General features: G+C 47.5%; 1 protein-coding gene across 1 annotated transcript; it reads left to right on the forward strand.

Moving 5' to 3' along the window:
* Nucleotides 1-186: 186 nt before the first annotated feature.
* Pdzk1 (PDZ domain containing 1) lies at nt 187-14,038 on the forward strand. The gene is made up of 8 exons (XM_051165441.1): nt 187-398; nt 1,430-1,676; nt 4,843-4,979; nt 5,712-5,907; nt 7,024-7,220; nt 12,021-12,245; nt 12,641-12,913; nt 13,758-14,038. Exons 1-8 carry the CDS (start codon nt 189-191, stop codon nt 13,809-13,811), a joined length of 1,539 nt encoding a protein of 512 aa, XP_051021398.1. The 5' UTR covers nt 187-188; the 3' UTR covers nt 13,812-14,038.
* Nucleotides 14,039-14,650: the final 612 nt, after the last annotated feature.

Below are 14,650 nucleotides of genomic sequence, written 5' to 3' on the forward strand. Positions count from 1 at the left end.
ACTAGCAGGTTTTTCTCTCCAGCATGTGGCTCCTGAGTCTCTATTGGTAACATTGAATGTTTGGGATTTTTGTTCACTTAAAACAACAGACAGAAGAGGTACAGGCTATATCTGCAGGTGCTCAGGGTTTCACATGCCAACTAGATTTCCTTGCTCATGGATTTATTCATTTGTTTTTCATAGCAGAAATGGCCTCCACCTTCAATCCCAGAGAGTGCAAACTGTCCAAACAAGAGGGGCAGAACTATGGCTTCTTCCTACGCATTGAGAAGGACACTGATGGTCACTTGGTCCGGGTGATTGAGAAGGATAGCCCAGCGGAGAAGGCCGGGCTCCTGGACGGGGACAGAGTTCTCAGAATCAATGGTGTCTTTGTTGACAAGGAAGAGCACGCACAGGTGAATGGTCATCTGAGGTTCTTATCTCTCCAGCCTCCACATCTCTGCCGATTATGATTTTGGGGATCAATAGAGCTGGCTTCTCTTCTGGCTGCCACTGGCAAGGATTTATTATTATACTTTATGTTGGACAGTATAGTTGCTTATAATTAACCAAGAACTGTAAAAATTATTAGACATTAGGGGCTTCCAACATGGCTCAGTAGGTAAAGGTGCTTGTTGCCAAGGCTGATGACTTGAGTTCAATTCTTGGAACCTACTTGGTGGATGAAGAGAACTGATTTCCACAAGTGTCCTCTGATTTCCACCTCCATGTGCCCTATTATAAAACCAACCAATCAATAAATTTAAAAAATTATACTTTAATAGTGTCAGGTTGGACATGCATTGCCCATTTGCTGCGTGCTAGAAATTGTGCTAGACACCTATTAGCCCTCAGCACAAGCCTATCCTGTAAAGCAGCCATACATAAGCGACTTACTTGTTAACATTCATGTAGTGAAATACAGGAGAGGCTTGCCTTGCCCCATTTCAGCATCATTCTCCTTTCACTACACCATGTTGCTCCTCTAGACCCCATTATGTGCTCCAGAACAGTGGTTCTTAACCTTCCTAACGCTGCGGCCCTTTAATACAGTTCCTCATATTTGGTGACCCCCGACCATAAAATGATTTCTCTTGCTACTTCATAACTGTAAGTTTGCTGCTGTTAAGAGCTGTGATGTAAATACTTGACTTGGGAGCCACATGCCAAGAACAGCTGCTCTAGAGAGCCGCTCTGGGAGACACCAGTCCTTATAAGGCCTTCCTGGATTCCCATAGTGCCAGGGGCCCAGTCTAATCCTCCCCTCAATACTGGGAGTGTTGGGGTGAAGGTGTCTGGTATTCCTCTGCTTAGGTTATGGGTATCAGATCGTCCATCAGATCTTTAGGGACACATGATGAGCATCTTCCTCCTGCAGTTGATTGGGGGGGGAGGGGTAGTGGTTATCAGGGCAGGGTATCTTTTAACACCCCCCCTTCCTTCCTAGGTGGTAGATCTGGTCAGAAAGAGTGGGAATTCAGTGACTTTGCTGGTTCTGGATGGAGACTCCTATGAGAAGGCTGTGAAAAAACAGGTGGACTTGAGAGAATTGCATCAAAGCCAGGAGCTGGCTTTGAATGATAAGAAACTGGGCCCTGTGATGAATGGAGCCGTGGAGAAGGGCACCCAACCACGGCTCTGCTACCTGGTGAAGGAGAACGGCAGCTTTGGCTTCTCTCTGAAAACTATCCAAGGTGAGCTTGGGATGGGGGCTGAACAGCAGGCTTCCGGAAGACAGACGCTGCTGTGAATGCCCACAGCAGCGCCTTCTTCCTTTTTCTCCAGCACCAGCCCGCTTCTCTCTAGTTGTACAGAAAGATCGGGCCTTTGGAGCCATTGGACAGCAGCAAGGGCTGAGCGGGGTGGGTGCTGGGGTACTGGGGTGCTGGGCACTCGTTCCCCACCTAGTGTTTGTCAGGCTGGGCCTTTGAGTTCAAAGGTTGATGGCTCTTCATTGTTTGCTTGGTTTTGTGGTTTTTCAAGACAGGCTTTACTCTGTGTAGCCTTGGTGGTCCTGGAACTCACTCTACAGACCAGGCTGGCCTCGAACTCAAAGAGATCCACCTGTCCCTGCCTCCTGAGTGCTGGGCTTAAAGGTGTGTGCCACCATGCCCAGCTCCATTGTTCTTTTCTAGCTCATGTAGGAGAGGTTTTTTTCATGTTAGCTACCTTTGAGTAAGACTGAATTTCTTCTCATGACCCAGAGAAGCCATGTGCTCATTTACTTAGTCTATAAAATGCTGAGCATCTGTTGTCATGTTACAACCCCGCAGAGTTGCTGAGGCTGCTGTCTAAACCCTGTCCTCCTGTGTGACATTACAGTGCTCTCAGGTGAGGTCCAGTCTCAACTGTCCTCAGACGTGTCCCTGACCTATGGTCAAAGGACATACTTGATTTGGTTTTTGGTTTTTTTGAGACAGGGTTTCTCTGTGTAGCCTTGGCTGCCCTGGACTCACTTTGTAGACCAGGCTGGCCTCAAACTCACAGAGACCTGCTTGCCTCTGCCTCCCTACTTCTAGGATTAAAGGCATGCACCACCATGCCCTGCTGGGTCATACTGAGAATCCCTAGCCCTCAGGAGTACACTGCTGGCACTGGAGCTGGAATCTGGAGCCATGCTAGCTGGTTGGCTGGCTCCATCATTAATTGTTAAACAGATAGGTAGAAGAGGCTGGTAGGTTCAGAAAAGATGCTGACACATAATTAATTGCTTTCAGAAATTAGCTTTATTATGAGAAAGGGCTTCAAGGTGAGTTCACCCATCACGGGACCCTAGTGGTGCTCTGCCCACTTTCTCTCTGCTGCTGGAGACAGCTGATGGTGGGTCATGGTTTGGTGAACAAGAAAGGAGAAGACCATTTGCTAATTTAAGATTGTTTTCAGAGGTTGACTGACCTCTAGCAAGAGACAGACATTAGCCACTAAGAGACAGTCCTCATATCTCTATTATTAAACATAGCGGTGCTGAGGGCCACAGAACCTTGGTATTTCTTAGAAATCTATTAATAGTAAAATACTGTTAAACAAAAGCTGAGAGCTGGTGCGCTGGCTCAGTGGGTAAAGGTGCTGGCTGCCAGGCCCAATGACCTGGGTTTAGTCCCCAGAGCCCCACTTGGAGGAAGGAGAAAACCAACTCTGACGACCACATGCATATTGTGGTGTACGCATACATGTGTGTGTGTGTGTGTGTTATACATGTGCATGCATGTGAGTGTGTCTATACATACAACTAAATATAATAATGACCTAAAAAGTCAAACTTCACAGTCTACTCCTTTGGCTCTTGTGCTAACACATGTAGGGAGTGGTTAGCCTTATGAAGAGAATGTTTTCTTTGTGACAAACTACAACAAGATTATGTTGAATTATGAAAGAAACCAAGTAGCAGTTGGCTTGGAGAGGACATTGACACATAATGAGGTTTATTAGAACGAAAAGACCTCAGGGCCATGGTGGACCCTCAGGGTGGGAGGGGGCGTGTTCGACAATGCACTATGTGGACAGTCAGACATGGTGGGGTCTTAACTGGAAGGGTGGGGTTCCCTTTAAAGCCTGGAGAGGGGAAAGAGAAGGGGAGGATGAATGAATGAATGAATGAATGAATGAGTGAGTGAGTGTATTAATGTATCAACCAACCCCATGAGAAGGAGGGCAGGGAGGCTAGGGAGCTGCCTCTTCAGAGACCAGCTTTCAGAGCAGTCTCCAAGCCCCAGAACAGAGGAAAGGTCCGACTTTTTATTACCTTTTAAGGGCAGTGAGAAGTTTCATATCATACAGTTTAGTTCACCACAGCCTATGTGACAAGAAGCATTGAGGGGGCCCAGGAATGAACTAAGATCTGGCAAGTCCCTTCACAGATGCTTCGTCCCTGTTTCAGAGAGAGCTGCTGGGAGGTGTGCTCTGATCCTTGGCCTGAAGAGGCCGTCCTTGTGTTCTTTTAATGGGAAGTATGGGGACTCTCACAAGAGACAGATGTGGCCGTAGAAAGCTACCTTCAGTGGAGATAGACATGTGTGACATCTAGAAAGACTCACTAGCGTGCCTTTAGACTAACACCTAAACCACACCGCAGGCATGTGCTCCATTTCCTCTCTCTGACCTTGTTGCCCAGCAATGGGGAGGCTTGCGGACCCCAGCAGTGGGTAATAGTTGGTGAGGGAACCATTTAAAGGGGAAGGAGTAGAGCAGATGACTTCTAATTCTACAGAAGCAAAGATGGAACGACAGGCTGATGCAGTGTGGGTATGGATCAGTACTTTCTGGTTCAAGAGGCCAAAGCGAGATATATTTGTTTTGAAAAATTTACATTGGTGTGTGTGTGTATGTGTGTGTGTGTGCATGTATGTGTATATGTATGTGTATGTATGTGTGTGAGTGTGTGCATATATGTGTATATGTGTGTGTATGTATGTGTGTGTGTATGTATGTGTGTGTGTATGTGTGAGTGTGTGTATGTGTATGAGTGTGTGTATGTGTGTGCACGTGCACGTGTGTACACATGTATACCATGCTGAATGTATGGGGTCCAGAGGACAACTTGCCAGAGTCAGTTTTGTTCTGTTCTACCACGTGGACCCGGGAACTGAACCCAGGTGGTCAGACTTGGCACCAGGTGTCATTCATTCCCCTCCGAGCCATCTCACCTACCTGTCACCGAGTGTCTTGCTTTCCCTCAGACTGAGAAAGTCTCATCAAACCAGCAGACAGGTGCTGAATAAGGGCCCTGCCTAGCCTGTGCTGGGAGCTGTGGCTGAGCTGAGAGCTGAGGCAAATGGTCACCTCTAAATGCATGCGCAGGGAGCTCTTTCCTGCCAGATGGGGAGCACCCCTGTGCAGCAGACTCCCCCACTCTTCTTCCAGGTAAAAAGGGTGTGTACCTGACCGACATAATACCTCAGGGCGTGGCCATGAGAGCTGGCGTCCTGGCTGATGACCACTTGATCGAAGTGAATGGAGAAAATGTACAGAATGCCAGCCATGAGGAAGTGGTGGAAAAGGTATGCTCCGAAATAGCACTTTCCTCATCTGCCTTCCCCTCCTCTTTCTTTGGAAGTGACAGGGAGGTGGGTGGTAGGGCCGGGGCAAGTGTGTGATGGGAGGGCATCCATCCAGGTGAAGAGACTCCGTGTAGAAAGGCTGCGCAGAATCATGGGCGGCATGGGCAGTGCCAAATGGCTCTGGCCCTCTTCACTTCCCATCAGTTTCTATTTCTGCACTTTTCAGTTACTGTGCTGAGCCGCATTTGAAGTAATAGAAACTTCCAGAAATGAGTGGCTCATAAGTTTAGATAACTGTTGCTACAATATATTGTTATAATCAATTATTATTTACTGTTAGTCACATGTCTGACTTGAGAGTTAGACTATCAGAGGGCTGGGTGCCGAGGAAGGAACACCACAGATAAGGCTTAGCATCGTTCCCTGTCTCTGGATGGCCCGCTTCCTTCAGTGACTGACAGGTGTAGTGCACAAGGATGGGTATGCTACACACCTTCTGGATGGCGGTGTCGGCCGGCAAGGGGTGGGTTTCGTCACTACTCAAACCAGTATACAGTCTAAAGCTTATTGGGGCTTTCTGAAGTCTCCATTTAGTACCAGTCAGGCTGCAGGAAGCAGCCCAAATGCTCATGCGTGGGCCACGTGCCAAGTGAGCCTTCTGCTCTGCATGGCGACCTTCCTCCTGGCATCATTTGTGGACGCCCCATCCCTGGTCTGCCTGTCTTGCTGTAGGTGAAGAAGTCAGGAAGTCGCATCATGTTCCTCCTTGTGGACAAAGAAACTGCCAAGTGCCACTGTGAGCAGAAGACCCAATTCAAGAGGGAGACAGCCAGTTTGAAACTGCTGCCCCACCAACCCCGGGTGGTGGTAATCAAGAAGGGAAGCAATGGCTACGGTTTCTATCTGAAGGCAAGCCCTGAACGGAAAGGTGAGGCGGTGGCACTGGCTCTCTATCGTGTAGCTCCTGCCGGGGTAGAAGGAGGCAGAGCTGCAGAGGTTGCCCCCTGGTGGCCTGACTCTGGAGTCCCAGGTTCCATAGTGGAATATTCAGGCAGAGTTTAGAGTCTGGATAGACAGGTGGGACTCTGCTCTAAGAAAGAAATATGAATCTGGAGCATTTGTTGATTTCTGTGGTGTGAACACCCCGGCCATGTCTGACTTTACGTTGCCAGCATGATGGCCTTGAACACAAGCGCCAGTAGGTTGTGCAGAATTGGCCTCAGGGAATTCCCCCATGTGACTTCATACTAGGAGAAGAGAAAGCCTAAATTTGGGGGCATTGGGCACCCAGGAAGGGATTCACAACTTATCAGACCACCTTGCAGGAGAAGACAGGACATGTCAGTCAGGGTGGGGCTTTAGCCTCACTTTAGGGCCCTGAAGATGGACTTGAAGGAGGTCTCTGGATACCTCTGTCCTTATTACCAAAGTGGCCACACTGCATAAGTCCCCCTTTTCTGCTTTTCATTATTAATTTGGCTGTTCTGATCAGCCTATGGAGGATATAGTGGCCGAACCTTGCTTGTTGGGGTATAGGCTGTGACTCCCAAATTGTGCAATGCTACTAACATAGCAGCACAGCTCCAAAGGAATCCTTGCTGTCCATCTCCCTCCCTGCCTTCTGCATCAAGGTCTCACTGAGCATGGACTGACCTTGAACTTGAGACTCTCCTGTCTCCTGTTTCCACTTCCTCAGTACTAGCCCCTGTCCCTTCTGTGGCTTACCTGCTGGGTAAAACTTGTGGCGTGGGTACACCCACCGATTTCCTAGGAACTTGTTTGCCTGCTACTTTGTCAAAAGCAAGCATCAGACACTGGAACTAAACACTGGGTTTTCAATCTTTTAAGACCCTTTCACTGCTAGCTGTTGGGTGTGCTCCAGGCACAGGCTAAAGAGTATATTTATTTATAGGTCCTTGGGGTGGAGAAGTGGGGAAGGAGTTGGCTTCATTGTGCCTATTCCTCCAAGGCCTGGGACCCAGAAATCCCAGGGCTTACTTTTGGGGGTGGTTTTCTGGTAACTTTTCTTTTTGGGGGAGGGTAGGTCAAATCATCAAGGACGTAGAAGCTGGAAGCCCAGCAGAGGCAGCTGGCTTAAAGACCAATGACTTGGTAGTTGCTGTCAATGGCGAGCCTGTGGAAGCCCTGGATCATGACAGTGTGGTGGACATGATCAGAAAGGGTGGAGACCAGACAACGCTGTTGGTGGTGGACAAAGAGGCAGACAGCATCTACAGACTGGTAAGTGAGCCCAGTAGTGCAGACTCATGCTTTGAGGCTGGGTGCCTTGACTCATGCCCTCCAACTCTGGGCTGAATTACTTTGGTCATCAGCCCAGAAGGGGCATAAGAATCATTAACGCCAATTTGTGACTCAAATTGGTAGTGACAGGAGAATGTTAAATGAATTGTGAATTCCTGGACTAAAGGCTTTGGATGTGTAGATTAGCTGAAAACTTACTCTTGCTGATTCTAGGATAAGCTATGAAGAACAGGAATCTGAAACCAGGCAGAGGTGGCCTGGACTTCTCCAAGCTGGCACAGGCAGAAATGGATTTAGTTTTAGATTCGTTTTGTGTGTGTGAGTCTGTCTATGTGTATACACATATGCATGCAGGCGTCATGGTCAGAAGAGGGTGGCAACTCTCCTGCAGCTGGAGTCACAGAGGTTGTGAGCTACTTGTTGTGAGCACTGGGAACCGAACTCAGGTTGTTGCAAGAGCTGAGCACTCTTAACTGCTGACCCGTTTCTCCAGCCTTGATAAGTGGATGTGATACTGTTGGTCAGCAAGTCTGATCAATCTTGAGTAAAGATCTGGAAAGGTTTATTACTTTGTTGTTGATGCAAAACAACAGCTCTCAACCTCAGAAGGAATAAGCACATATCTGGGAGTTAAATTTAAGTGATCATGGTCTGAGGACATAGATTTAGGCTACCTCAAGTCACTTTCCAACATGGAAGCAGTTTAGTGGAATTTTGTTTTGTTTTGTTTTTATAGTAACAGAACAAAGAAAAGTATTAATCAAGGTTATAAAAAAATTAGATTTGGGCTGGGCGGTGGTGGTGCACGCCTTTAATCCCAGCACGCAGGAGGCAGAGGCAGATGGATCGCTGTGAGGTCAAGACCAGCCTGGTCTACAAAGCAAGTCCATGACAGCCAAGGCTACACAGAGAAACCCTGTCTCAAAAAACAACAAAAACAAAAACAAATTAGATTTGAAACATCAGAAGCAGGTTAGTCAGGCAGAGACTCTTCAGATGCTGTGACAGCATTTAGCCCTTTGGTTGGTGGAGAATATATTTTATTAATACATTCCGACTTGTTTATCAGGATGTTAGAGGTGGACAAGGAATCAATCTTTAGGCTAAATTAGATCACCCACGAGAAACTCATTAGGCCCGGGAGCTGCAGCATTCTCACCTCTCCACAGTCATGGAAGCTTTAATCAGCAGAGACGCTGTGGTGGTCTGGGACTTCAGTCACATTGTCCTTGGTAAATACAGTAGACACAGGTTCACCAAGAAGAAGCTCAAGAGCTGCATTCCTTCTTAGCTCTTATTATGACAGCTGTTTGTGTGTATTGGAGGCTTTAAAATAATGTTTCCTATTTTTAAGTTGTATGTGTGGTTATATGTGGGTATACATACATGAGAGCAGGTGCCCAGCAGCAATACCCCACAGAGTGTGGGGTTCCCTGTAGCTGGAGTGGCAGGCAACTGTAAACTGTCTGATGTGGGTGTGGGGAGCCTTTGCAAGAGTGGCATGTGATCTTAGCATTGAGTGTCATGTGAGCTTGTCATGTGAGCATCTCCAGTCCCAACCTCAAGGTTTTAAATTATTTTACCCTGAGAATTGGGGTTCTGTCCAGTTTAAGAGATGTCTGGGGGCCAGTGGCATCTTCCTTGCTGGACATTGGTCACACATACACAGATGAACGTAGCAAAAGTACCTCAGAAGAGTATGGGTGGTGACACTGCCTCTTCATAGTTGGGAGACCATGCTTAGGTGACTTACTGAGGCACCCAGCTTAGCAGAGATCAGACCAGTACCTGAACCCAATTTCTCAGACTCAGTTCATTAGACACCCATGTTTCTGCAAATCTTGATTAGATCTTTCAAGACACTTCTGTCAACAAGATTAAAGAGTTAATTGGGGTGAAAAGAATGTATTTGTTAACTAGTTGAGAGCAACCATACCTAAAGAATCTTTGGTATTGGGATAGTAATGTATACTGAAGTCTCTAATGGCACATGCACACACACAAGACACACAGACACATTGGGGAAGAGACATGGCATACATATTTAATGTATTTTCAGAGGATTTAAAGGAATGATGGGTAATTGATAAGATGATGTAATTAATATTCAAGATAACCAGCCAGGGGCTGGGGCAACAGTTCAATCGGTGAGGTGCCGGCCTTGCATGAGGACAGAGTTTGATCCCCAGCACCTGTGCATCAGAGCCAGGTGTGGTGTGTGCGCCTGTAATCCTAGAGCTGGAGAGATGGGAACACGCAGGTTCCTGGACCCAATGGCCAGCCAGCCTAGCCTAATGGGGAAATACCAGGCCAGCGATGTCACAGAAAAGGAAGGTGGAAGGACAGCCTAGGAATAACATGCAAGGTTGTCTCCTGCATACATGTGTGCACTGTCATTTCCATGAACACACACCCTCCTAATCAGATTAGGAGGAATAAAAGCAAGACAGACTACGGATGCTTTTCGAATACCATTCTAACTTGAAAGGAAGTTGTTGGAATGGGAAATGTTGAGAACATATTTGATAACCCAAAACAATTTAAGGTGACATAATTGGCTTTTGGAGGTAGCCACCTTTCTGCACTGAGTCAGACCAGCCATGCAGGCACTGGTAATGAAACTGTGAGTAAGCTGTCTTGAGCCTGTTTTCTTTATTGTATGGTACCATGAAGGGTACTGAGAGGACTAAATTAGACTACTTAAGATATCTCACATGTATGTCCAGTGAATTCATACTGTTCAGTTCTGAGAACTAACTTTGACAAGTCCTGCAACCAAAGCGCTGATGACAGAAGGGATGGGAAGACACCAGGCATTACCTTGAATATAAAAGGCTGGCAGGCAGTAAGTACTCATTACTGCCCAGCCTGAATACACCTGTTTTTAAAAAGGAACTAATTTGAAAAGCTTAGGGGGCTACTTTGGCTTAAGAACTAGTGTAGCTGTTAGAAACGGGGCAGCTAACTTCAGCAGGCCAGTTTTGATATTGTAAGTCGACGCTGGCCTTGAGGGCTTCGTTGTAATTCCTGAAAATAAAATCTATGATAGAATATTCACAGAAGCATGTAAGTGTGATTCTTCCTGTTTTGGTTAACGTGAGAGGGGAGCCTGCCCCTCTCTCCAAGAAAGGTTTCATAGGTTGGCATGGGGGTGGGTTGGATTTCTGAGGTGCAGCAGAGAGTAACTCATTCTAACAGTTCCTGACAGAGCTACATGCTAGATCCGAGAGGACTCAAAAGGATGGATAAAAGCCTCCTACTTCTTCTTTCATACTGGTGTGCTTTGACACCAGCAGTTCATTCCCAGGCAGACACAGCTGCTGTGCCTGCCAGGGGAGCTATGCATCACTTTGATGATTGCCCACACTGTCTAGCCTACATCTGTGAACATGTTCCTGAAAGATGCTTGGAGCTGAGCTGCAGGGCACTGGCTTCTGAGCTGCTGCTCAGTGGGTAGAAAGGCAAATGAACCCCACCTCTCATTTTTTGCTAAGCTGCTATAGTGACAAGGTAGACTGTGTTGCTCCCTCATTGCTTCATGTCCTCTGTTTCTTAACAAATGTCCTGGAAACCTGTTGACCTCAATTTAACTGCAGCGCACCCAAGTCTAGCCCCCAACTCAAACAAAATTCTCAACCAGGTAAGTTAATTCTAAAATTAAAAAACCACCACCACCAACAAAAACCAACAACAAAAACCCAGGGATGAGGCTCTAGTTTGATAAAGTGCTTGCCTCAAAAGTGAAGACTTGTTGGGTGTGGTGGCACATGCCTGTAATCCCAGCATTCAAGAGGCAGATCTCTGTGAGTTCAAGGCCAGCCTGGTCTACAAAGTGAGTCCAGGACAGCCAAGGCTACACAGAGAAATCACGCCCCCCCCAGAAAAAAACAAGAGTGAAGACTTGAGTTTGATCCCCAGGGTGCATGCCAAAACGCTGAGTATGTGGCACTAAAATGCAGCCTCAGTGCTGGAGAAGCAGGAAGGGGTCCCTGGCACGCTTGGCAGGCCAGGCTAAACACATCGAGGAGTTTCAGGCCACGGAGACGTTAGAGCTTAGAAGGAGTTCCTGAGGACAAGTCCACAAGGGAAAGGAGGAAACTGCCAGGAAACTAGGATAAGCACAAAGACATCAGGGACACGTGCACACACAAGCAGAATAAAACCAAAAACGTTACGTTTCCTGTTCTGCTTCTGTATCCATCATTGCTTTCTTCACAACCATGGCTGTGAAAAGAAGAGGGACCAGAACTGGCAGACAGGAGGAAGGCTGGAATGAAAGAAGTGCCAAGGTCATTTCAATAACCGGCAGGCGCCAGCCCTGGGAGATGAGGGATGGAGGCCACTGCTGCTGCTGTGTGTGGTCACCAGCCTGTGCAGTTGGTCTTCTCTGATGTCTTTGAGTCTTCAGTCTTTAGTTTCTCTAACACGCTTGGAAAGCATCTTACCCAAGGGCAGGGGAGAGCAAGGTCTCCTCTGTGAGCTAGCCCCTCAGAGGCATTTCCCAAGGCAGACAGTGTTTGGTGATCTGTCTGCTTTTGTGGAGTTAAGCTTGTAATTCTGTAGCCAGCTTTGGGGTCTGGTATAGAGCTCTACACTGTTTCTATCTTAGACACATGTATGTATCTCTGTACATCTCTCTTTCTACCTTCTCTGGTTGTAGTTAAGAAACTTTAGAGTCTATAATTGAGGAGCAACAGCCATGTATGACACCCTGTGATTTAAGGCATCACATTCATGTAACTGTTCATGTGTGTATTTTTTCTCCTTTATTTTCAAAAGGCTCGCTTTTCTCCATTTCTCTACTGCCAAAGTCAAGAACTGCCCAACGGTTCTGTCAAGGAAGGCCCAGCTCCCACCCCTGCTCCTCCGGAGGTCACAAGCTCAGACACTACAGAGGATGCAGGCGATCAGAAGCCCAAGCTCTGTAGGCTGACTAAAGAGGATGACAGCTATGGCTTTCACCTGAATGCCATTCAGGGTCAGCCAGGCTCCTTTATCAAAGAGGTATGGCAACTGGTTCCAGCAGCCCAGCATACACAGCCAGTTACGATCAGCACTTTCAGTGCAGGCCATAAGCAGACATGATACTTGCTGCAGTTGCACGCCCCACCTCCGGCAGTGCTACACATCTGCGTCTGTGTGTGTGTGTGTGTCCTGGTGCCTGTAGCCTGCAGGGATGGGCTGGGAAGTCACCACGCAGCTCTCAAGGTGGGATCCTTAGATGGGGCTTAATGCCTTCAGCCCAGCAGTACAGTGCTCAGTCAGCACAGAGCACTGCTCACTGGAGTTCAGGGGGTATAGCCAGTGAAGAAGTCTTGAGGGTCTTCAGGAGGGAAGCGGCCCCAGCACACCCCCATCCTCACACATTTTTGGAGCTGACACTCAACTTCTGTTCACAGGTACAGCAGGGTAGCCCCGCCGACAAGGCTGGGCTGGAGGACGAGGACGTCATCATCGAAGTGAACGGGGAGAATGTGCAGGACGAACCCTATGATGAAGTAGTGGACAGAATCAAGAGCAGCGGGGAGCATGTCACGCTCTTGGTCTGTGGGAAGAATGCCTACAGCTACTTCCAAGCTAAGCAAATCCCCATGGTTTCCTCCATGGCTGACCCGCTGGTCACCTGCCCTGACGGCAAAGGAGAAATGTCAGCAGAGCTGGAGAAAGAACGAGTGAGTGTGACTATGCTCTGTGATCTGCTTCTCTGGGGTACACCGCCCCCCCCCCCCAAACAGTAACAGGGTAACCGGCCTGTCAGGGTTTTGTGAGGAGGTAGTACTAGGACAAAGTTATTGTGTTCTTAGAAATGTGGTCTCAGTGTGGAGCCCAGGCTGGTCTAGAACTCACAACTCTCTTGCCTCAGCCTCCTGAGCTCGGGGACTGTGGTGTGCATGGTTAATTTCTTAGCACACGGAGAAGCCCACTTGATGATGGTGAACCGGTTCTGCTTCTGCCGCACATCAGCCTTGCGCCAGGAGCATTTCCTGGCTCCACACTTCAGCTTCCTACTTAAAAGACAATTGCTTTCAGAATAAAAGTATTTGAACCATGCCTGGCTTCACAGTGAGTAAAAACACAGAGGTGGTCAGGCTCTGTAGGAAGTAAATGGCAGACATTACAATTATTTTTGTCAGAAGATTTTTTTTTTCTGGTTAATTTTCTCTTCATAGATGAATTGTGTTTCAAAAGTGAAGTGATATCCAAGTTCATAAAAGGACATTGATGGCACTCAGGCCGCTGATGGGAAGTCTAACTATAGTTTTCAACTGTGCTAATTCTACTGATAGGCAATGTCAATTACAGTGCTGAAGTGGTCTTGCAGAAGGCTGTGTATAGACATCCACACACACACACATCTAGGCAATGAGAAACTTGTGTTTAGGAAGCTGGGACAAGCCTAGTGTAGATGCAGATCACAGCTTCTGAAGTGCACAGCTCTGCCTGACCTAAGCACACAGCTCTAGGCTGGGCCGTGCTTTCCTGCTGAGGTAAAACCTTGGTTTTTCTTTTACACAGACTCTCAGCACAGCCTCACAGTCTTCTTCCAACTCTGAAGACACAGAGATGTGACGAGAATAAGCCGTGGTTTCCTCTTTCGGGTCCAGGAAGGCACTCTGCTGACTGTTGGGCCGCTGGAGTCCTCTGTCCCACAGGACTGTCTGCTGTTGTAAGGGCTTCTGTCGCAGGTGCCTTATTTATGCTCAGCTGAGGGAGGGAGCAAGTTATTTCTACGTGATGTCTTCCAAACCGTGACTTTCCATTTCTGTTGATGAACCCTCTTACTTCTGTAGGCTTGACAACGGCAATGATTCGTGTGCGTGCGTGTGTATGTGTGTGTGTGTGAGAGCGCTGTGACTAAGCAGCACTATTAAAAGTGCTTTTGAGTTGCTTGCAACTTCCCCGTTGGCTAACAGAAGCTGAATCTAAATAGTGCCTTTGTTCTGTATAAACATTTCATGCTTTTTCATTTACTTCTAGAAGCCCAAACATGACCAAATGTGCACTATGACTTTGGTAATGAAATGAGACTTCCAGGCAACAGATTTCAGAATTGTCTTATATTGCATTTGAATATTAAAAAAAATCAACACCTTCCTTTTATTGACGGAGCTTTTGTTTCCGATTAGGGAAGGGCTTGTCCCAGGTAACAGCCACTCACCATTTCATCCCACAACAGGAGGGACAGAGGGAAAGACAACCCGAGTGGCTCCACTGCTGCAGGGCATTCACTCTTCACTAATTTACAAGGAAATAAAAGCTGGCATGTCTAAAATCTCGTTTGGTAAACTATCTCAGTTGCTATCCATTTCCCAGAGAAGAGCAGACAGCCTTTGGCTATCTCTGTGACCGGGTAAAGCTGGGTAAGAGGGAGGGAGGGAGGGCTGCATTTCACATTACACCAGGCAGTG

The sequence above is a fragment of the Acomys russatus genome, chromosome 23 (assembly GCF_903995435.1).
Source record: "Acomys russatus chromosome 23, mAcoRus1.1, whole genome shotgun sequence".
Classification (NCBI taxonomy): domain Eukaryota; kingdom Metazoa; phylum Chordata; class Mammalia; order Rodentia; family Muridae; genus Acomys; species Acomys russatus.

Excerpts from the sequence above, each read along its gene's own strand:
- Pdzk1 (XM_051165441.1), top strand. The coding sequence starts at position 189 with ATGGCCTCCACCTTCAATCCCAGAGAGTGCAAACTGTCCAAACAAGAG. Across the intron at positions 4,980-5,711 it reads ATGAGGAAGTGGTGGAAAAG|GTGAAGAAGTCAGGAAGTCG; the intron begins GTATGCTCCGAA and ends GTCTTGCTGTAG. Across the intron at positions 5,908-7,023 it reads GGCAAGCCCTGAACGGAAAG|GTCAAATCATCAAGGACGTA; the intron begins GTGAGGCGGTGG and ends GGGGGAGGGTAG.